The sequence below is a fragment of the Nematolebias whitei genome, chromosome 13, assembly GCF_014905685.2.
Source record: "Nematolebias whitei isolate Nwh7 chromosome 13, NemWhi1, whole genome shotgun sequence".
Lineage (NCBI taxonomy): Eukaryota > Metazoa > Chordata > Actinopteri > Cyprinodontiformes > Rivulidae > Nematolebias > Nematolebias whitei.
This window is the reverse complement of record NC_056510.1, coordinates 39,353,992-39,377,959: the sequence shown is the minus strand read 5'-3', so window position 1 is coordinate 39,377,959 and position 23,968 is coordinate 39,353,992. Positions and strand designations below refer to the sequence as shown.

Sequence of the window (23,968 nt, the reverse complement as noted above, 5' to 3'; positions counted from 1 at the left end):
TTCCTCCCACAGGCCAAAAACATGCATGTTAGGCTGATGGTGACTCTAAATTGTTCCTAGGTGTGAGTGAATGGTTGTTTGTCTCTATGTGTCCCTGTGATGGACTGGAGACCTGTCCAGGTGTCCCCCGCCTCTCACACAGTGATGGCTGGACATGGGCACCGGTGATCCCCGCGACCCAAAAAGGAGCAAGTGGGTAAAAGATAATGGATGCATGGTTTTATGAACTTATTTGGCAGTCAACATGCAGTTTTGGTAAAGTTGTATCAAGAATTACACAAGGTGCGTTCAGAAATCTCACTCATAGCCTTAATTTATGTTTTGGTAAACTAGAAACTTTGTTTGATTACCATAACCTGTGATCAGCTCTTTGAGCTTCTCCATCTTTTGCCAAAGAAAACTGATTAGCAAAATGCTCAAATTTAATCAGTTTAGCAGGTTTTTAGTTTAATTTGTGACATTTGGCCTTTTTGTGTGTTCCTTTGCTGGTTAGAAGACTTTTGAGGTGCATATCTATATCTGTACACTTTGTTGAACCTCTGGTGTGGGTCTAAGCAGCTTAGGATGTTCAGTCTTTGATTTCTCTGTCTGAATCAACTTTTGTGTGAAAACAATCAGAACTGGGTCACATCTGGTGTGAGAACCGTCACAGTTAAAATGTTCATAAATAATTTTAAAAAGTCTTGGAACAAACTATGTTTTTGTTTTTTTTAAGCCTGGAGCACAATCTACAGTCATCACTTCCAATTCAAAACCAGAGCAGACCCATTGCTTATATAAAGCCTTACATAAGACAAGGAATCTGTCCCACAGCTCCATCTGTATCCGGAGCCAAAGGGATTTTGTTTACCCCAAACAGGACACGATGCCTTTTCTACTTTATTAAGAGGCATCGTGTCCTGCTGTCACGTGTGGGACCTGACTAGAACAAATGAGAACTTGCTCCAGCTTCAGGTTGACTTCTCCTGCAGCCAGAGAGGTTATACAATTTCATTCTGTTATATAAGCGAGCCACATAGCAGCCAATGGGAACGCGGAACGGGCGTCACGTGACGTCGTGCGCCTGCTTCGACGAACGGCGTATGTAATCCAAAGAAGCTTTAGTTAGCTAACAACTAAAATGTGTCTTCCCGGCGAACATTTTATTTTAATGCCTGATTTTTCGTTTTTGACGATGAAGACATGACGACTTTATTCGTTGAAGAACGAGGATTCGGGGATCTCGTGCCTATTAGAGTTCGTTTGAAGTTGAAGAGGGGCGGAAGGAGCAGCCGCTGTTAGCTAACTGACGTTAGCTCTCCGGGTGTCGGCGTCCCCGGCTCTTCCTCTCCGCTGCTGAGCTTCTGGGTCTGAAGACACCGTGTCACGCTTATACTCGAGTTTCGCTATACGATAAGTAGTTTACATTCCAGACACTAGTCTGTTGTGTTTTTAATTGTATTTGCTTGTGAATGAAACAAAGTAGCTTCCTCCTGGAGGATCCCGCTTGTTTTGGATGGTCTGACGGAAACTAACCCATAATCAATTGAAGGCGCTGTCAACGTAAAGTTTTGTTTTGAAGCTTCAAACTCTCCGGTTCGACCTGTTTAAAGGTTATGAGCGTTCAGTTCAACTGAAGCCCCATGGCCAGATAGAATACAGACTTCACCAGGACGCAGACGCCTCATTATGCACCGTGTTTAAACCGGAAACACAACTTCTGATGAACTCAAACTACATCTGAGGTCCGCGTCGGCTCTTTGGAAACATGAGATCTGAATGTGAAGACGTTTGTTTGCTTTGGCCGGACGATTATTAGTTTTTAAATTACCTACGGGAGAAGATGGAGGCTGAAGTTCAGTCTCAGCCGGGTGATGTTTTCCTCCACCCGCTCTCCAACCCCGGGGCTGCGGGCATCTGCCCCGAAATGTTGGAGGTGGCGGAGGAGGCCAGCCGGGCAGGGGACTTCAACCTGGCCGTGGAGATCTACAGCTCGCAGCTCTCCGACCTCCAGCAGCCGGACAGGGGCTTGTGTCTGAGGAAGGCCGACACTCTGGCCCGAGCCGGGCGGATTTCTGAGGCTCTGGAGTCCTACTGCACAGCGGCCAGCCTCGGCAAACTACGCCCGGAGGAGCTCCCGGTCCTGGTGGAAACCATCGCCCGGGCCCTGCGAGGGAAAGAGCCGCGCATCCCGGCGGCTTTGAACGGGCGCGGCGGACAGGACGGGCTGCAGAGCGACGGAGAGTGCGAGGAAGATGGAGCCCTGGACTTGTTTTCATGTCGCCTCTGCAAGTGTTTGCTGCATGAACCCACAACCATGGAGTGCGGACACACTTTCTGCAAACGCTGCTTGGAGGACGAGTCTGTTAAAGGTTGCATGATGTGCACGCAGATGTTGAGCCCCAGCGAGCGGCTGTTGAACGGCCGGAGGGTGAACGTGGTCCTCAGCAGCCTTCTCAACAAACTCTTTCCAAATGAGAGCAGAGCCAGGAAGTTCTGGATGGAGGGAGAGGATTTATGGAGAAACCAGAACCTCCAGGATGCCTTGGAGAAGTACAGTGCAGCAGTAGACCTAGGTAAGAGATTATATTTGGGATTGTATCTACTTTTTACGTGTTGAAAGTGTTGAGTCGTATTTAAAACTAGTGACCTACTTTCTGAACCCAACTTCATCGTGTCACCGACAGGGGGCGCCATTCCTCACCGTACTGTCCTTGTTACCTAAGTGGCACAAGTCTCATCTACTACTTTATAGACTTTTGTTCATGTCCTACTTCATGTTTAACGCAGATTAGTTTATATATTTATCACTTTGGTCAGGGGTTTCAGCTGTTCCTGATACTGAATAACCACAACACAAAGTGTTCTGTTGAAACATTATGTAAAGAGTGCCAGCAAGCCTCAATAAAAACAGGGCGAGATTCATGTTGCACAATGACCACTGGACATGCCCCCACTCTCTGGCTGTCTCTCTCTGGCTCTGTCTGTCTGTCTCTCTGTCTGTCTCTGTGTCTCTCTCTGTGTCTCTCTCTGTGTGTGTCTCTCTCTCTGTGTCTGTCTGTCTGTGTCTCTGTCTGTCTCTGTCTGTCTCTCTGTCTCTGTCTGTCTCTCTGTCTCTCTCTGTCTGTCTCTCTGTGTCTGTCTCTCTGTCTGTCTGTCTGTCTTTCTCTCCCTCTGTCTCTCTCTCTCTGTGTCTCTCTGTCTGTCTCTGTGTCACTCTCTCTCTCCGTCTGTCTCTCTCTCTCTCTCTCTCTGTCTGTCTCTCTCTCTGTCTGTCTCTGTGTCTCTCTCTGTGTGTCTCTCTCTGTGTGTCTCTCTCTCCGTCTGTCTCTGTGTCTCTCTCTGTGTGTCTCTCTCTGTGTGTCTCTCTCTGTCTGTCTCTGTGTCTCTCTCTGTGTGTCTCTCTCTCCGTCTGTCTGTCTCTGTCTGTCTGTCTGTCTTTCTCTCCCTCTGTCTCTCTCTCTCTGTGTCTCTCTGTCTGTCTCTGTGTCTCTCTCTCCGTCTGTGTCTGTCTCTCTCTGTGTCTCTGTCTGTCTGTCTCTGTGTCACTCTCTCTCTCCGTCTGTCTCTCTCTCTCTCTCTGTCTCTCTCTCTGTCTGTCTCTGTGTCTCTCTCTGTGTGTCTCTCTCTCCGTCTGTCTGTCTCTGTCTGTGTGTCTTTCTCTGTCTGTCTCTCTCTCCCTCTGTCTCTCTCTGTCTCTCTGTCTATCTGTGTGTGTCTCTCTCTCCGTCTGTCTGTCTGTCTGTCTGTCTGTCTCTGTCTGTCTGTCTCTCTCTGTCTGTGTGTCTCTCTCCCTCTGTCTGTCTGTGCGTCACTCACTCGCACAAACACAAGCTATGTACTCTGCAGCAGTTTTAATCTCAGGCATTCATTTCATTATGAGACCCTATGTCCACAATTTTGTTCCACCATATGGAGTGCGTATAAACTTTGACTAATACAGTTGTGATTTTATCCTGGTGGTAAACCACAGACTACAATGAGCATACTGCATTCATTCCAGTGAGGCTCTTACAAATATTTCCCTCCCATGTATCAATATTGATTCGTGCCTTCTGTGTTGTGAAGAACTCTGGGTGACAGAAGGACGGGGTGCAGTCACAGTGTTGTCACTGCCAGCCACTGTTTTCCCATAAAGACAGCAGGAGGCCTTCTGCTGTCTCCATTAGTCTCCAGAATAGAAATGCAGATCTTCTCCAAGCTGTGCCTTTTTAGACTATTTTTTCAGGAGCAAAATAGAAACTTATCCTGATAAATGCTCAATACCAGTAATCCAGGTAGACAAATCTAACAAATTAAATTTGGGTCCTCTGGATGGGTTAAAAAACCAAAACAAATAAAAACGTTGAAACGGTTCGTTTTTAATCCAAAAGACTTTATCAGTCTGAGGCGCTGTAATAAGCTCAGTCTTATAAATAACTCCTTCTCATAGTGGATCAACTAGTTTGTTGATGTCATACTAGCTGTTCACATGATAGACTTCACAAAGCAAGTTTGTTTATGGCTGCTCTGACTAATGAAGTCCTTTGGATGAAGGATGAAACGTCTCGGCAAAACTCAAAAGAAACCGCCCAGATGACCTGACTGAGCATTGTAGGATTTGGATTATTGAGCATGAACTATGATGCTCACTAGGGGTGTAACGCTACGCTAAAATCACATTTCAGTTCGGTTAATTTTTGGTACAAAAAAGGAAAAATGAGGACTTGCAAAACGTTTATTTTGAAAATATGCCAAGTAAACGATACGTTTTTATCAAATTAAATAAAGGCGATCCATTTGGATGATGATTTAAATAAACTGCACTCTTTACAATAAATAAACTATACTAACAGTAATGAAAATCTTAATAAATACAATAACAGTCAGAACCAGAACAACAAGCAGCAACGGACTGTTTACAATCTAACTAGTCAAGTTGTAAGTTTTTGTCCAAAAACACCAACTTGTCCACATTTTCTGCCAAAAGCTCAGCTCTAGTTGCAGTGACATGATCTCAGCGGTGGAGAAACCCTCTCACTAACAACAGTAGCAGGAATAGAGAGGGAGAGCTTGATAATGTTGCAGTGTGGCTGTATTTGGCCTCATTACTCACAACCTCTTGGACCTGCTCCCACCTGTCCCTGGAAAAGTTCAGAGGTCACTCATCAGACTTCTTAGCTGGAGGTGATCTCTGAGGAAGAACACTCAGCTGCTCTCTCTGTCCCAGACTGGAAATAAAACACGCTCATCATCATCAGGGCAGAGCTTTAATCTGGTCCAGGACTTGTTGACAATATCAGTTTGAGGTTTTTCATAAAGTGCTGCTACAACTTTTTGTCTGGTGTTGACGTGACTTGATGTAGCGGGGCTCAAGAACTTTAAAGCCGGCGCATCAACACCAGAAACGTAGATCCAGAGCTTTAAAGCCTCCTACAGCTTGTGTTGCTGCTCTGGACTGATCTGAATGACCTGATAAAGGTTGTTTAAACGCTGCTGTTATCGCTCTTTGCAACAAGCTGCTTTTCTTGCTTGTAGAAGAGACGTTCACGTTCATCTCAAGTTTAACAAGAAAGCCATAATGTTCCCAAACAGAAGACCGCAACAAGTGCTGAAACTCGCTTAGGAATTTTAGTTCCGCTGCGCATAATCTCTCGTTAGTAAAATTTAATGAGTGAAAACATAACCGAAACGGTTCGGTACACCCCTAATGGTCACAGAACATCATCAGGTCAGGACTCTGCGGTCTACACTCTTCTCCAGGCCAGCAGCCACTCTTTCAAGGATGAAGATGTTCACATCCTGGACAGAGAGGAACGATGGTTTGAGAGAGGAGTAAAGGAGGCCATCTTTGTGAAAAGAAATCGTCCATCATTAAACAGGGGTGGAGGCCTCCGGGTTCAACTGTCCCCCTCTTACAATGCTGTGATTGCTAGTATCACTCAGCCCTCTGTGAATAGTAAACAGCCATCAGTGTGCTAATGATCCATTGTTAGACTACACTTTATTTGGTGGAATAAGATCCAATTGATCTCAAACCTTTGGATGCCGTTTCATGAAAATTGCCAAATTATACCAAATCCACTGTACAAAATTGTCTCCTCACAAACCAATATTTTTTAAGAGTATTGATGCATCTTAAATAGCTTGTGTAGCACTAAACCATTCAAATCTGTAAAACTGTGATTGATTCAGAATGCAGTGGAACTTTCTGAGCCAGCGAAGAGGGAAATGATGCTGCGATCACATCCGAAGCCTCGAATGTCACTTGTCACTAGAGGTGTAAATCACCAGCTTTACCACGATACGATATTATATTGATTTGTTTGTATGACTCGATATCACAAAGTCTGTCACGATACGATTTTGATTCTATTCGATTCACAAGTTGATATACTGCGGTATCAAATGCCCATCTCATTTACATACAAATACATTTATACAAACAATTCAAATATCATTTCACCATTTTATTTCTGTTATTACAGGCACCAGGCATTTAAATAAATAAATAAAACTTAATTAATGACAAAATAAAAATAAATGACCTGTTCAGTGTAGTCTCACATTTCTCATGTTTAAGTGCTTCTTTTAAACCAGTTAACTTAAAAGTGCCGTGATTATCTTTCAGCTATAAAGAAACAAAAATAGATATTGAGCTTACATAACATGGCTATCAATGTCGTGTTTCTTCTTCAGGAGAACGGCCAAATTAGTTTCCTGAGTATTTAAACTCACACATGGCACCTGTTGCACACGACATGAGTTTGGTTTGTTGAGCTTCAGTTGGAATCAAGATATTTCCACAGAGTTGATTTAAATCCAGCAGCAGAGTGAATTTCATTATCTGTTTTCTGCCTCGTCTGCCATGTTGCTGAGGCGGCCGCAGAGCGCAGCCGCGCACGGAAATGGTCACACAGACCTGCCTTGGGAATTTCAAAATAAACGCGTATTTTAAAGATTCTGCCACGATATAATTGAATACATCGATCGATGTATGTATGTCACGTGATGTTTTTAATACAAGCTTTGACACGGTGTTATAAATTGCTCTGCTTCAGGAAGAGTGACACAAACACTGAAGCCTCAATTTCATTTTCCCTTCACAACCAACATGTCGGTACGAGAACCGTGCATAATTTTATACAATATAATTTTACTGTGTGTATATTTTGGGGAGTGGTGGCGCAGAGGTTAGAAGATGGGCCTGTGATCGTAAAGTCGCAGGTTCAACTCCCGGTACCGTCGACATCAAAATGTGTGGAAAAGGTGAAACACCCACACCTGCCTCCACCCTAATTCGCCCCACTCTGCGCCCCTGAGCAAGGCCCTTACCCACCATGTGCTCCCTAAACAGGTCTCTTGAAAATGAGTTGTCGTGGCTCAATGAGACCACCTGGATAAATAAAGGTAGATGGAAAAATAAATCAAAGAGCACGTTGGAGAGGCTGAATCTCAGAAGTAAAGATGGGCAGAGGTTCACGTCTGCAAAAGGTATTTAAATATTGAAACAATTTTAAAACAATCTTCCTGAACAGAAAATTGGTAAGACTTTGAATATCCCATCATCATAAAATTTGAGTGGGAGATGTGAAGCACCCCACCCATATTTGCTCCACTGTGGACACTCAAGCCCTCCGGCTCACGTGTCAAACACAAGGCTCGACGACCAAGTATGGCCCTTGTTCACACCTTATCTGTTCCATAAGAGATTTTAAAAGCAACTTTTTTTGCTTCTCATTCATCCTTAGAACTGAGCACACTTTATTTAGTTCCTCGTTTGTGATGGGAGGAAAAAGGCAGAGAATGAATTTCCCCACTGAGGTTTAGCAAAGTTGTTGTTGTTATCTACAGTTCATAATATCATTAAACGACTTTAAGAATGTGAAGAAATCTCTGAGTTCAAAGGACAAGGCAAAAAGTCAATATTGGATGGTCAAGGGCTCAGGAGCACTTTCACAAATTATTGTCTGTAAACAAACACAGTTGACCGTGGTGCCATCAACAAATGCTGGTTAAAGCTCTATCACGCAAAGAAGACACCAGATGTGAACACTATTGAGAATGCCATCTTCTCTGGACCAAAGCTAATTTTAAATGGACTGAGGCCAAGTGGAGAACTGTTTTGTAGTCAAACAAATCAAAATTTAAAATTCATTGGAAACCACAGGTGTCACATCCTCCACACTAAGAGAAGTGGGCCATTGTGGTCTGGTATACAGTGTACTTTTCAAAAGCCCACCTCTCTGATGGTATGGGGCTGCATTAGTGCCTCTGGCATGAACAGCTGATGGATCTGCAGAGGCAAACAATGTAGAAAAGTGTATACAGGTTTTAGAACAACCTATGCCCCCATCCAGCACCCAAAAAAAAAACGGTCTACGTTGCTTGAATAGAAAGCAATATATCTAACAGCAGAACAAAGTATGGGAATGTTTTATCTCTTCTCAGTGTAAGAAACCGATTTACTAAAGCTTTAAATTGAGACTTATCAAAAATAACTCCTACTCGAGCCATTACAGATAATTCCCTCCACGTATCTGTATTGATCGACACCTCCTGTGTTGTGAAGAGCTCTGTGTGTCAAAAGGTCGAGGTGCAGTCACAGTCTTATCGCTGCCAGACCACGTATTTACAAAAAAAGATGGCAGAAGCCCTTCTTTCTGTGACGTATCATGATTTTAATGGTTTCATGAATAGAATTTTGAGACAATTATTTCATCTTTCAACTTTTCTCTAACCCATGACACGAGTCCCACCTTCTTTTTCTTGTTTACAGCATTACGGTACAAATGCTAGGTCTGAGCTGCTGCAATCTCAGGTTAGGTAGGCAGGGTGCTCGGTTCTGTTGACAGGGCAGGGCGCACTCCTTAGGTCAGGGGTGCCAAAATCATTTCCACCAAGGGCCACATCAGCATTATGGTTGCCCTCAAAGGGCCACATGTAAATGTAAGACAGTATAAATGTGGCTAAATTTAACAAAATGTAATGTAAAATAAATGCAACTCCTTAATGTTACTTATTCGACTTACAAATAAAAAATATGGAAAATGATGTGATATTTTTTATCTTATGAAGGTAAATGTTTTCTATAATAATACCATCTCTCATTAGTTGGATGCAAGACCCTTGCAAGTCTATGTGCAGCCATTTGTTTTTGTAAAATGCTACACCTGTCACATGTTCTTAGCAGCTCACAATTGTTGGTTGGACCATTCTGCCCCTCTTAACTATGACAAAGTTTTGAACAAAGTTAATGTCATAACTTATGTTTCCTTATTCACTTGGAAAGTTTGATAATTGATTTATGGAGTAGTGTGGGTTTCATAATGTGACAAATTAAAAGGTTTTATGTTATAACAGAGCAACAAGCAGACACATTTTTCTACATCTATGCAAATACTGTATACAGACCCTTTCCAAAAATTAGAATATCATGGAAAAGTTGTTTAACTTCCATAATTCCATTCAAAAAGTTCATCTTTAATAGATGAGAGATTCAGGGCCCACAATATAAAAAATTTCAAGTATTTATTTGTTTATTTTTACATAATTTGGTCTTCCAGCTCATGAAACCCACGAAAACAGGATTTAAAAAAATTAGAATACTGTGAAGAAATCAGCCCAAATGTTGCAGGGTATGAATGTTTTAAGCTGAGTGTGACACTAATCATCTACTAAACTCAAAGCACCTGCACATGTTTCCCCAGGTGTCATTAAATTGCTTCAGTTTCGTTCAATTGTCTCAGTTCGGTTCAACATGGGGAAGATGACAGACATAACAACTGGCCAGAAGACCATCATTGATACCCTCCATAGGATGGGTAAGACACAAAAGTTCATAGTTAAGGAGGCTGGCTGTTCACAGAGCGCTGTGTCCAAGCATATCAATGGAAAGTCTAGTGGAAGGGCAAAATGTGGCAGGAGAAGATGCACCAGCAAAAGAGATGACCGTGGGCTTCAGCGATTATCAAACAGAGAAGATCCAGAATCTGGCAGAGATCCAGAAAGAGTGGAATGAGGCGGAGTCACAGCTTCAAAAACCACCACATTCAGACACATCCAGGAGATGGACTACAACTGTCAGGTTCCTGAGTCCTTTTTACAATGAAAGTAAAGTGTCTTCCATTTGGAAGTCAAGGTCCAAGGGTTTGGAGGAAGAAAGGTGAGGAACAGAGCCCATACTGCTTGAGATCCAGTGTGAAATATCCACAGTCAGTCACGACCAATTCCTCAATTGTGAGCTGCTAAGAACATGTGACAGGTGTAGCATTTTACAAAAACAAATGGCTGCACATAGACTTGCAAGGGTCTTGCATCCAACTAATGAGAGATGGTATTATTATAGAAAACATTTACCTTCATAAACACACAACCCTGCAATCCCAAAATACATTGCTGCAAATTTAACATAAGACATTTAATAAACTCAAAATAACAACATTAGGGTTGAAAGCTCACTTTAGCATACTTAGCACTGTGTTTGGTGTTAAAATGCTGTTACTTTGTGGATAATGTAATCGGCATGCATTATGGGAAATATACTGATAGTTTGTTGTCAGTGCACCCTATTGACTTATTTATTGACAGTCAGACCTTTTAAGCTCTCGCGGGCCACATAAAATGACGTGGTGGGCCACATCTGGCCCGTGGGCCTTGAGTTTGACACTTGTGCCTTAGATAATGGTAGGGGAAATACTGAATGTGTGCTTCACACCTTTGTTTCTTGTTTGTGGTATATTTTAGTGGCAGCGCTGCTGTGCCACATACAGGCTTGGTATAAGTACCAGTACTCTAAAGAGGCCCAAAGGTGGAAACTTGAGGAGTAATGGACCACACTTATGTGACAGAAACATCATCGGGGTAAATGGAAAAAAAGCAACCCTTCAGCTGTTCACATTATCCGTCAGCAACTGATCCCTACCCGAACAGTTCCCACTGCTTATGGGAACGTGCAGTTGCAGAGGTCAGTCCCAGATCAAACTGCACCTGCTGGTTATGTAGCCAAACTGTACCTGACCTTTGCCCAACTCACTGGTCAGATGAACTTTAGTCTGAATTACCTTAACTCACCCTGACTGGAAGCCACAGTGTATCTTTATTTGTGCCCACAAATACTGACTGGCCTAACAAAACCAGCAAATCAGACATAGACTGGAGATAAGGGGCTGGGCCAGAACAAATGGAGAGACCAAGAAGAAAGTGGGTTTTTTAATAGGACTTTGTGTAATTTAATAGTTTAACCTTCTTTTTTCATAACCAGAAAAAAGAGCAATTTATATTTGACTGCATAATCATATGAAGTAATTGAAATTTGAGTTTGGAATTGAAAATTGAGACTCAGAGCTCGGTGGAGATGCTGACCCCAATGTATGAGCCACACCCTTGCTGGATCCCCGAGCCACTCTTTGACTATGTAGTGAACTGCAGATTCTTGTCCTCAGTATATTTAGAAAGTTTTAGGTAAAAATTTACTAACAAAAAAGGTTCAATCAAGTCATGTGGACCACTAGTTTGCTGATTCTCACAGTGATTTAATGCATGCTTGTTGTCTAGATAGAGTTGGTAGGTTGTCAGACTTTAATCCTCCAGGAAATGGCTGAATCAATGATAGAGAAACTGGTTGAATCTGGATCTGATTGATTAGATCTGAGCTCACCTTCCTTTCATTTACTTTTCCATTTTATGTTGTTTTTGGTGTTTCTGTGTGAATGAAAACATTTCTCGAAACGGTGCCAAGTTTATGAGCATATTTTAGAGAGGTAGTTAAAAAGAACGCCTTGGAATCCTCCCAGAAGAGCTGGAAGAGGTGGCTGTGGAAAGAGATGTCTGGGCTTCCCTGCTCAAGCTGCTGCCCCTGCGACCCGACTTTGGAATAAGCGGAAGATAATGAATGAATGGATGGAGTTAAAAAGATAGTTTTGGCAGGAAACTGTTAACATGTGGACAAAGCCGGAAAGGAAAAGTTTTGCTTGTGGTTTTCTGTATAAAATGATAATTTTGACCCATTCTAGATGGCTCTATGAATGTCCTCAGATTGAAGGAGTAATTTACATCTGACAGGATTGATGAACTAACTGCTAGTTAGACAGCAGCTAAAAACAAAATAAATTTTTGCTTTCTTAGAATCGCTCCAAAATTTGTTTGTCCAAAGACACCAGAGACTAAATTGTAGACCTCCACAAGACTGGAAAGGGCTATGGGGCAATGGTCAAGCAGCTTGGTGGAAAAACATTAAACTGTTGGAGCAATTATTAGAAAATGGAAGAAGCTAAACATGACTGTCAATCTCCCTCGGACTGGGGCTCCATGCAAGATCTCACCTCGTGGCGTATCAATGATCCTAAGAAAGGTGAGGAATCAGCCCAGAACTACACGGAGGAGCTGGTCCATGACCTGAAGAGAGCTGGCACCACTGTTTCCATGGTTACTGTGGGTAATAAACTAAGACGTCATAGTTTAAAATCATGCATGGCACGGAAGGTTCCCCTGCTTAAATCAGCACACGTCCAGGCCTGTCTTAAGTTTAACCATGACCATGAATGATCCAGAGGAGTCATGGGAGAAAGTTCTGTGGTCAGATGAGACCAAAATAGAACTTTTTGGTCTTAATTCCACTCGTCGTGTTTGGAGGACGAAGAATGATGAGTACCATCCCAAAAACACCATCCCTACTGTGAAGCATGGGGGTGGAAGCATCATGCTTTGGGGGTGTTTTTCTGCACAAGAGACAGGACGACTGCACTGTATTAAAGAGAGGATGACCGGGGCCATGTAGTGAGAGATTCTGGGGAACAACCTCCTTCCCTCAGTTAGATCATTGAAGATGGGTCATGGCTGGGTCTTCCAACATGACAATGACCCAAAGCACACAGCCAGGAGAACCAAGGAGTGGCTCCGTAAGAAGCATATCAAGGTTCTGGAGTGGACTAGCCAATCTCCAGACCTAAACCCTATAGAAAATCTTTGGAGGGAGCTCAAACTCTGTGTTTCTCAGCGACCGCCCAGAAACCTGCTGATCTAGAGAAGATCTGTGGAGGAATGGACCAAAGTCCTGCTGCAGTGTGTGCAGACCTGGTGAACAACTACAGGAAACGTTTGACCTCTGTAACTGCAAACAAAGATACTGTACCAAATATTAACATTGATTTTCACAGGTGTTCAAATACTGATTTGCAGCAGTAACACACAAATAAATTATTAAATCATACATTGTGATTTCTGAATTATTGTTTTTAGATTATGTCTCTCACAGTGGACATGCACCTAAGATGAAAATTTCAGACCCCTCCATGATTTCTAAGTGAGAGAACTTGCAAAGTCGCAGATGTTCAAATACTTATTTTCCTCACTGTAATTGTGTGGTTAATTACAAGTAAAAATGGCACCAAGAGTAGTGAAATGTTGCACTTCCAATGCATCTCAGGATCTGATAGGAATTAAATATTTCTGCTAAAATAACTTTATACTACGAACCAACATTTTTCAGTCGGGTCATCTGGACAGTTTATTTTTTTGTGCTGAAACGTTTCACCTTCGATCCAGAAGGCTTCATCAGTCAAGGAAACGCAACAAAACTGATTCTTCCCCCAACAGCTTACTCCAAAGTGGAACAAACCGTTTGTTCCAACAACAAATGAACGTTCAAGAACATTTATCTTCACAATAAAGGATGCACGATATTGGATTTTTGGTCGATAACCAATACCGATATTTTATATACTTTCTTTAGTCGGAACATAGCCCTCTTATCTAGGCTTATTTGCTACAAAAATTGTGTAAGAGCTGGTGACATATATTCAGTAACAGCCATATGTATAGCACTTTAACTTATCTTAAATGAAAAGTGTTAAATGTTATTTATTAGCATTAGTCACTTGCGATGCTGTCTCACTTGTGGAGGCTTGTTCCAGGTTCCTGTAGCTGCAGTGTGGGATCCTCTGCACTCTTGTGCATGAAGGACAGCCTTTTTTTAAATTCAAAGTTTATGTCTATGCATTGGGCCGTAAGACTTATCATGTTAATGGGGCTGACACTTGACGTCCAAATGTCTGTGGTAAAACTCCCCCAAGTGCTATCGGCTATTAGCTTCTCAATGACGTCGGAAATGATGGTTTGTAACTTTGGTACGGTTACGTCGGAAAAATATCTCCGACTGGGGACAATGTAGTGAGGCTCAGCGTCATAGGTGTCAAACTCCAGGCCTTGAGGGCCACAGTCCTGCAACTTTTAGATGCATCTCTGATGCCACACAGCTGAATCAAATAAGGAGGTCATTAGCAGGACTTTGGAGAACTTGACTGCACGGAGAAGCTAATTCAGTCATATGATAGACGCATCTAAAAGTTGCAGGACTCTGACCCTCAAGGCCTGGAGTTTGACACCCCTGCGCAACGTAGTCCAAAAGTCTTGGGAATCAGACATCCTCACCAGCGAACAAAAAAACTTCCACACTGCCGACATTTTGAATTTTCCTCTCCGCCGTGAGATCAGGTAGGCACGCGTGACGTCATCACGTTGTGCTGCCATTGCAGGCATCCATGTCACTGGGTTGTCGTACAAAAACAGCGCCTTTTTATATCGGTGTGTTGTTTTGATGGAATGGCCGATATTGAACTTTTAACGCTAATATCGGCCAATACCATGCCGTTAATATCTTGTATCCCTATTCACAATGATTCGCTGAAAAAGTTTGACTTTGGGGAGGAAGTAAGAACCTTGTATTCCTGGTGTGGCACATTTCTTCATTGTCAGCAGGTGTGTTGTAACCGTGCATTCAGGACATGTGACTTCCTCTGCTCGTGCTCTCCTCAGCTAAACTCATCTGAGTTGGCACAGGCCAAACAAGTTGTTGGTCACCATCTATTTAGGTTTTTAAAGGATATCCTGTTCATGTCTGTGTTTGACCACAATTTTTGTAAAGTTTTTGTAAGTTTGTTTTGTCAAACGTTTGACGTCAAGTTTGGTCCTAAATGACAAAGTTAGGTGGTCATAATGATGAGCTTTGTACTGACGCGGTACAAGTTGTTCCACCGTGTCAAGCTGATGTCATTTATATGTTGCATTAACACTGCTTCTGCACGACCTAGAAAAACCCGTTCATACCCTGTAGCCTAATTGCTGAACTGACTAGTCTGTGTGTTTCTTCTGTATTCTGCAGTTCCCTCTTCAGGCAGCCTGCTGTGTCAGCGAGCTGAACTGAACATGGAGATGAAGAACTTCAGTCAGGCGGTGCAGGATGCCAACAGTCTTTGTAGATTAAAACCTCTTTGGACAAAGGCAAGTCTTAACATTTTATAATTAATGTGTTAAAAGCAGTCAGTTTGTGACTATTGATGCATTAAAGCTAAAAAACAAACAAAACAAAAAAAACTTTAACTTTAATTACTAACCCAGATCATGAGATCAGAAATCAGAATTTACTTAGCACAAATATTATAAATATGTAAGTAAAGTTTAATTAGGTTGGCATGCAATTCAAGAGGACACATCCTTATTAAACAAGATGCATCAGAATATTTTTCTGCCAAAGTTAGTAGGAACACAAATACTTTTTAGAAGTCGTAATTACTGTCAGGAAACATTTTAAAGGTTTCAAAACCATGTGTAAAACCTTCGCTTTTGATTTGATGTTAAAACATCGTTGGATGTTGTTATGAGAGACATAAAATAATAATGAATTACTTGTTTCAAATGTGTTTGATACGATTTGGTTTATGATGTTAGACGTTGGTATGCTTCACAGTAAAGCAATGAAAGCTTTCAGCTTGTACGTTGTAACATCCAAGTTTGATTCACTTCAAGGTTCTTTGTTGTCATTCATATCACATCAAGTGGAACGAAATTATGTACTCAGGGTCCCAGTTACACCCAAAAATAGCAAAAATATAAAGTATAAAAAGAAATCATACATCTAAGATATACGCTAAACACTAATAATGTAGAATAAGGTATATTAAACAGCAGCCCAAACATGAGTCTGTAGTGAGCAGATGGGACTTGTCAAATTCTTAATAAATGCTTTTAATCTTCGTTTGAAAAGATACTTGTACTTACAGAGCCAGACTATAGTCATTTATTGCTCTACACACCTTAAAGCTTTTTGCCATTTTTACTACTTACGAAGACGGTCAACTCTAGTAACCATCACAGCTATCTACATACCTCCGTCACTGACATTAGCCTAGCATCAGCAAACTGCAGAGGGCTCATCCTTATAGCTGGATGTTTCAATCAGGGATTTTTTAAAGTAATTTTTCCCTGTTTTCACCCATTTTGTGAAATGTGTTGCCAGATAGAACACACCGGGTTGTATATATTGTAGCTTTAAGCATGCAAACAGAACCGTGCCACAGCCACGCAGGCCAGTCAGACCATCTGCCTCTGCATCTCATACCAGCTTTAATCTTGCTTAGATAGAGAACTTTACTAATTGGCTTTTCTATGCATGTGAATGTTCCTGTAAAGTGCCCTGAGACAACTTTGTTGTGAAATGGCGCTATATAAATAAACTGAATTGCTCCAAAGGAAATTTGAGCCCATTACAAAATACAACACCTGTCCTCACTCAGCTACAAGGTTGCTACATGAGCAATGACTGTTTGAGAAGCAGGACCTAAGGAAGTACACTCCTTCTGTACTGAGAATGGCACTGTAAAAAACATGCATACGTGTTTCCAAATCAGAACCATTGGATAGCAAGTAGGTTCTGGGCCATATCATATTGTTCACGATAACACCAGTAAAAAAGCTTGCCCAGGAAAATAGATTGTATCATGATATGCTAATTTTATGACGTAAATACGTAATTTCCACTACCATTATACAAGCGGGGTGCCCCGCCCCGTAAATGGAGCCAAGTGCACCGAACTACCGAGCCGAACTGCCCCCACCCCAACCTGATGCTAATTAGCTGCTCGCAGTACTAGCTAGCTTAAAAAGCTAAAAACAAACGACACGTGGCTCGGCTGTGTTTCTCCGCCCAGTTCTAAACTGCGAGTACAGAGAATGCACAGCTCAGTTGTGTCTCTTCCTCCCCGCAGCTCAGCTGCCCACCCAACCCCCGCGCACTCTAAACTGCCGGTACAAACACGTGCAGCTCAACGGTGTCTGTTTGTTGTATGTTACATTTATGCTCAACAGATCTTAAGCTTAATTTTATTTAGTTATTTTGAGAAACTGCACCTGCACTTTAGTTTTGTGGTGGATTTTGTTGATCTATATTGTGTAGATTTTTTCAATCTAAATAAAAAGGATCATTGTTGTTTTTTATTTTTATACTTTGGGACTGATTTTTTTTTTCATTCATTCAACCTTTATTTAGACAGGTTAATCCCATTGAGCCTGGAGGACTTGTTTACAAGACAGACCTGATTTCAACAAAGAATGATGGCAACAATGGACAATTATAAAAGATGGCCAAAAAAGTAGCAAAAACAGCTAGATTCTAAGGCGAATGTAGAAAACTAAAAACAGGAACATGTCTGCATTGGTCCCTGCAATTGTTTTGTCTTGCAGCATAAATGGAGTGACACTTACAGTTTCATATTCCTCCAACATAATATCAATAAATTGATCTTATCTCTTAAAAAGTATAATGTCTGTGAAAATGTAGCGATCAATAATCAGTGATCAGCAACAATCCATCCCATTGAAATTAACAAGGTTAACAAGGAATTGGATTGCTTTATTCACCCTGTTCCATAAATATTTGTCTATTTTCAGGCCCGCTGTCTAAAAGCCACTGCACTGAGTAAAGCTGGTCGGAAGGATGAGGCCTTGCAGGAGTACTTCCTGTGTGTGGCACTAAAGCCCGAATGCACCAAAGTGAAACTGGAGGCTCAGAAGGTGAGAGAGAGAGGTTACTTTTTTACACGATATTTAATGATAAGAAAAGCTGTTTGAATATTTTTCTTTTTAAAAACAAAAAAAAATTACCATCATTATATTTCTTAAGCTCACTTTTAAGCTCAAAAGCAAAATAGATTTTTTTTTTTGTTTTAACAGTTTTTTTTTTATGCACACACAAAGTTAGATGTTATGTAAGAGAAATGAGTTTCACAACTTTTCAGTAGCAACATCATTTGTGTACTCTGGCTAAAAATCAATGTGTGGAAACAAATCTGTTTGCTTTTTCTTATCTAATCTTATCTTAACGCTAGCTGTAAACATCAATTACGTGCCTTGTTCTGTTGTGTTTTTCAGGTACTATCCGAGCTGTTTTCCTCTGTTTTTGAGGAAGAGGAAATGCCAACACCGCTGCACCCTCTGCAGGGAGGGCTGGCCACTCGGCGGATCAAACCTCCCGCCTTGCTCACATCCTTGAAGCCGCTGACACAGAAACTAGGCAGCTCTTCACAGGTGACAACACACCAACATTCACAACTCCACTTTCTTCAGGTCTATCAGAGAAAGTACCTTTTTCAGTTTGTTTCATGAACATTGGCCTAACTTTATTTAAACTGCACTTAACAGTTAATCAAGTGCTCAACAACACATAAAAGACAAAAATAAATAACAAAACTTAAACATCATGCATAACTAGTGATAAGTGATTTATAATTTGACCAAATTTGTAGACTGCAAAAAGACTTATAGGATGAATCCTGGTTGAAGTTTTTGTTTGTTTGTTTGTTTTTTACAGTAGAAGCTGTCAATGCTATCAAGATAGTCAAATTGTGATTTTTTTTTATTTGTTCTAGACAAACAAGCTTGTTAAGACACTTTTTTACTTTAATTGAGCAGTCGACAGTTACTGGTGATCCAGATTTTCCCTATTCAAAACAAGCCCACAGTTTCACCTGATTTCATTGATAAATAAAGCTGAGTGTCATCAGCTTAATAGAAAAGTCTGTCATTTTTATATTGCCCAGAGCAAGCATAGAGAAAACAGAAATGGGCCTAACACAGAACTCTGAGAAACACCTCAAATAACTAAATAATGATGCATTAATGATGCATACAAACTGGAGGCAGAGTGAAACGGCTTAAACTGGTCTGATGTACCTTTAATCCTGATGATATGCTCAGATCTATGTAACTAATCAAACTGTCCAATTTTGTTTTTATACTGCCTTGCGAAAGTATTCGGCCCCTTTGAACTTTTCAGCCTTTTGCCACATTTCAGGCTTCAAACATAAAGACATAAAATTTAAAATTTTTGTGAAGAATCAACAACAAGTGGGACACAATCTTGAAGTGGAATGAAATTTATTGGATGTGTCAAACTTTTTTAACAAATAAAAAACTGAAAAGTGGGGCGTGCAATATTATTGGGCCCCTTTACTTTCAGTGCAGCAAACTCACTCCAGAAGTTCAGTGAGGATCTATGAATGATCCAATGTTGTCCCAAATGACTGATGATGATAAATAGAATCCACCTGTGTGTAATCAAGTCTCCATATAAATGCACCTGCTCTGTGATAGTCTCAGGGTTCTGTTCAAAGTGCAGAGAGCATTATGAAGACCAAGGAACACACCAAGCAGGTCCGAGATACTGTTGTGGAGAAGTTTAAAGCCGGATTTGGATACAAAAAGATTTCCCAAGCTTTAAACATCCCAAGGAGCACTGTGCAAGCAATCATATTGAAATGGAAGGAGTATCAGACCACTGCAAATCTACTGAGACCCGGCCGTCCCTCTAAACTTTCATCTCGAACAAGAAGAAGACTGATCAGAGATGCAGCCAAGAGGTCCATGATCACTCTGGATGAACTGCAGAGATCTACAGCTGAGGTAGGAGAGTCTCAACAATCAGTCGTACACTGCACAAATCTGGCCTTTATGGAACAGTGGCAAGAAGAAAGCCATTTCTCAAAGATATCCATAAAAAGTGTTTAAAGTTTGTTACAAGCACCTGGGAGACACCAAACATGTGGAAGAAGGTGCTCTGGTCAGATGAAACCAAAATCAAACTGTTTGGCCACAATGCAAAACGATATGTTTGGTGTAAAAGCAACACAGCTCATCACCCTGAACACACCATCCCCACTGTCAAACATGGTGGTGGCAGCATCATGGTTTGGGCCTGCTTTTTGTCAGCAGGGACAGGGAAGAGGGTCAGAATTGATGGGAAGATGGATGGGGCCAAATACAGGACCATTCTGGAAGAAAACCTGTTTGAGTCTGCAAGAGACCTGAGACTGGGACGGAGATTTATCTTCCAACAAGACAATAATCCAAAACATAAAGACACATCTACAATGGAATGGTTCACAAATAAACGTATCCAGGTGTTGGAATGGCCAAGTCAAAGACCAGACCTGAACCCAATCGAGAATCTGTGGAAAGAGCTGAAGACTGCTGTTCACAAACGCTCTCCATCCAACCTCACTGAGCTCGAGCTGTTTTACAAGAAAGAATGGGCAAAAATTTCAGTGTCTCCATGTTCAACACTGATAGAGACATACCCCAAGAGACTTGCAGCTGGAACTGCAGCAAAAGGCGGCGCTACAAAGTATTAATGCAAGGGGGCCGAATAATATTGCACGCCCCACTTTTCAGTTTTTTATTTGTTAAAAAAAATTTGACAGATCCAATAAATTTCATTCCACTTCACGATTGTGTCCCACTTGTTGTTGATTCTTCACAAAAAATTAAAATTTTATATCTTTATGTTTGAAGCCTGAAATGTGGTAAAAGGTTGAAAAGTTCAAGGGGGCTGAATACTTTCGCAAGGCACTGTATTTCATCACGTTTCAGCAATTTCATATATGTTGTTAAAAAAAAACAATTGACATTTTCCTAAATGCATTTTCATCTCCACATATAGAACTGCATTACTTGCTTGTATAATAGACATGGATTTTGTTTTTTGCAAGTGTCATCAAATGATGCAGCGAGAATCAGGAAACTTCATGTGGAAGAATAGTGGATTTTTTATTTTTTTTTAGATGTTGATGCATTTGTGGGAAGAAATTGTAATCAGGACATTTAATTAGAATCTAAAAAGAGCAAAAATAGAAGCTGCACTTCTCCAGGTGACCAGCCGGCTCTGAGAACAGCAAGGGCCAAGGTGTCCTGGGTATCTGAAAAGCAAAGCATGCGCATGGCCAGAACATCCACAGCCACTTCTAGAACAGCGGTGACACACAGTGCATGTGCCAGGGCATCCAGTCCATCAACTACAGGACTACACCACCCGCCAGTGACCGTGATGCCTCCCTTCCAGATGCGCTGAACAACTTCTACGCTCTGTTCGAGGCGCAGAACAACACTGTGGCGAGGAAGACCATCCGCCCTCGCAATGACCAGGTGCTTTGTCTGACCACAGCAGATGTGAGGAAACCTCTACGCAGAGTCAACCCACAGAAAGCTGTCAGACCAGACAACATGCAGAGTACTCAAAAGAATGTGCAGACCAGCTGGCAGGTGTTCTCAGACATCTTTAACATCTTATTGAGCAGTGCCGTCATTCCAACATGCTTCAAGGTGACCACCATCATTCCTGTGCCAAAGAAGTTGTCAGTGTCATTCTTCAACGACCATCGCCTCATAACACTCACTCCTATTGCCATGAAGTGCTTCGAGAGACTCGTCATGCAGCATATCAAGCCCTTGCTGCGTCCCACCATGGACCCATAGCAGTTTGCATATCATCTTAATTGCTCAGTGGATGATGCCATAGCCAGCACACACTTGGACAGAAAAAAACTCTTACAGTAGGATGCTGTTCATAGACTTTAGCTCACCATTCAACACCATCATTCCTCAGCATCTGATTGGAAAGCTGAGCATGCTGGGCCTGACCACCTCTCTTTGCAACTGGATCCTGGACTTCCTGACTGTGAGACCTCAGTCTGTCCGGATCAGAAAGAACACCTCCAGCACCACAACACTGAGCACTGGAGTTCCCCAGGGCTGTATGCTCAGTCCACTGCTGTTTACTCTACTTACTCATGACTGTATAGCAATGCACAGCTAAAATCAATCGTGAAGTTTGCAGATGACACAACTGTGTTGGGACTCATCAGCAATAACAATAAATCAGTGTACAAAGAGAAGGTCCAATGGCTAACGGACTGGTGCGACGTCAACAACCTGTCTCTGAATGTTGACAAAACCAAAGAAATGGTCATTGACTTTAGGAAAACACCAAGGGACCACTACACTGAACATTGACGGGTCCTTCGTGGAGATTGTCAAGAGCACCAAATTCCTTTATGTTCACCTGGTGGAGGGTCTCACCTGGACCCTTAACTCCAGTGCCATCGCCAAGGAATCTCAGCAGTGTCTCTACTTTCTGAGAAAACTGAAGAAAGTTCATCTGCCATTTCCCATCCTCACCACCTTCTACAGATGAACCATTGAGAGCATCCTGAGCAGCTTCATCACTGTCTGGTTTGGGAATTGCACTGCAACGGACCGCAACTCCAACGAATACGGAGGACAGCTGAAAAGATCTGAGTCTCTCTTCCATCTCTCATGGACATTTTCAACAACCACTGCATCCAGAAAGCCCTCAGCATTGTGGAGGACCCGTCTCACCCATCATTTGGAGTTTTTACACTTCTGCCCTCTGGGAGAAGGTACTGCAGCATTCAGACCAACACAACCAGACAGTGGAACAGCTTCATCCCACAAGACATCAGACTCCTCAACTCTAGTGTTTGACACACACATGATGGACTCTGACGCACACACGATGGACTCTGACGCACACACATGATGGACCGTGACGCACACATGATGGACCCTGACGCACACATGATGGACTCTGACGCACACACGATGGACTCTGACGCACACACGATGGACTCTGACGCACACACATGATGGACCGTGACGCACACATGATGGACCGTGACGCACACACATGATGGACTCTGACGCACACACATGATGGACTCTGACGCGCACACATGATGGACTCTGACGCGCACACATGATGGACTCTGACGCGCACACATGATGGACTCTGACGCACACACATGATGGACCGTGACGCACACACATGATGGACCGTGACGCACACATGATGGACCCTGACGCACACACATGATGGACTCTGACGCACACACATGATGGACTCTGACGCACACACATGATGGACCGTGACACACACACACATGATGGACTCTGACGCACACACACATGATGGACTCTGACACACACACACACACATGATGGACTCTGACACACACACACACATGATGGACTTTGACGCGCACACATGATGGACTCTGACACACCCACGATGGACTCTGACGCACACACACGATGGGCTCTGACACACATGATGGGCTCTGACACACACACGATGGACTCTGACACACACGATGGACTCTGACACACACGATGGACTCTGACACACACACGATGGACTCTGACGCACACGATGGACTCTGACGCACACACACGATGGACTCTGACGCACACGATGGACTCTGACGCACACGATGGACTCTGACGCACACGATGGACTCTGACACACAAACACACACAAAATAGACTCTGGTGCACACACATTCACTATGGACTCTGACTCACACACACATGATGGACTCTGACCACGACAGACTCTGACACACACACACACACACAAAATAAACTGGCACACACATTCACAATGGACTCTGACACACACACACACAACCTTTGTTCCTATAAAAGTAGAAAAACTTTGTGTTGCTAACCACATATCAGAACATGCTTCTACCTCATGTACCACTTACACATGTTCTAATCAACACGTGTCTCTAGTCTTGTCTCTTAATTACTTGTTTAGATTAGAATGTTTAGATTAGGTGAGATGTCTTTGTTTTTTATTATAGGTCTGTTTGTGTTTCTTGTTCTGTTGTGTATCTGCACTCTGTTGAATTTCTTTGCACGTAATGTTCTGTGTTGCACCGTGATCCTGGAGGAATGTTATTTCATCTCACTATGTACTTGTACGTAGCTGAAATGACAATAAAACCTCTCGTACTCTCCAGGCTACTGTGGTGTTGGCGTTTGACTCGAATGTCAGTTTTAAAAAGTCTAATGAATTAAACAAGTTTCTAATCCTTTTAAA

The 23,968-nt window shown here is 42.2% G+C and overlaps 1 protein-coding gene across 1 annotated transcript in view; it reads left to right on the top strand.

Annotated features, from left to right (window-relative positions):
* The first annotated feature begins 1,057 nt into the window (after positions 1-1,057).
* lonrf2 (LON peptidase N-terminal domain and ring finger 2) overlaps positions 1,058-23,968 on the top strand; it is a 35,044-nt gene continuing 12,133 nt past the window's right edge. Inside the window, exons 1-4 of the mRNA XM_037687101.1 lie at positions 1,058-2,555; positions 15,119-15,237; positions 17,683-17,805; positions 18,163-18,318. Coding sequence (XP_037543029.1) covers positions 1,823-2,555; positions 15,119-15,237; positions 17,683-17,805; positions 18,163-18,318 — 1,131 coding nt within the window. The 5' untranslated portion in view covers positions 1,058-1,822. The remainder of the gene's footprint in view (positions 2,556-15,118; positions 15,238-17,682; positions 17,806-18,162; positions 18,319-23,968) is intronic.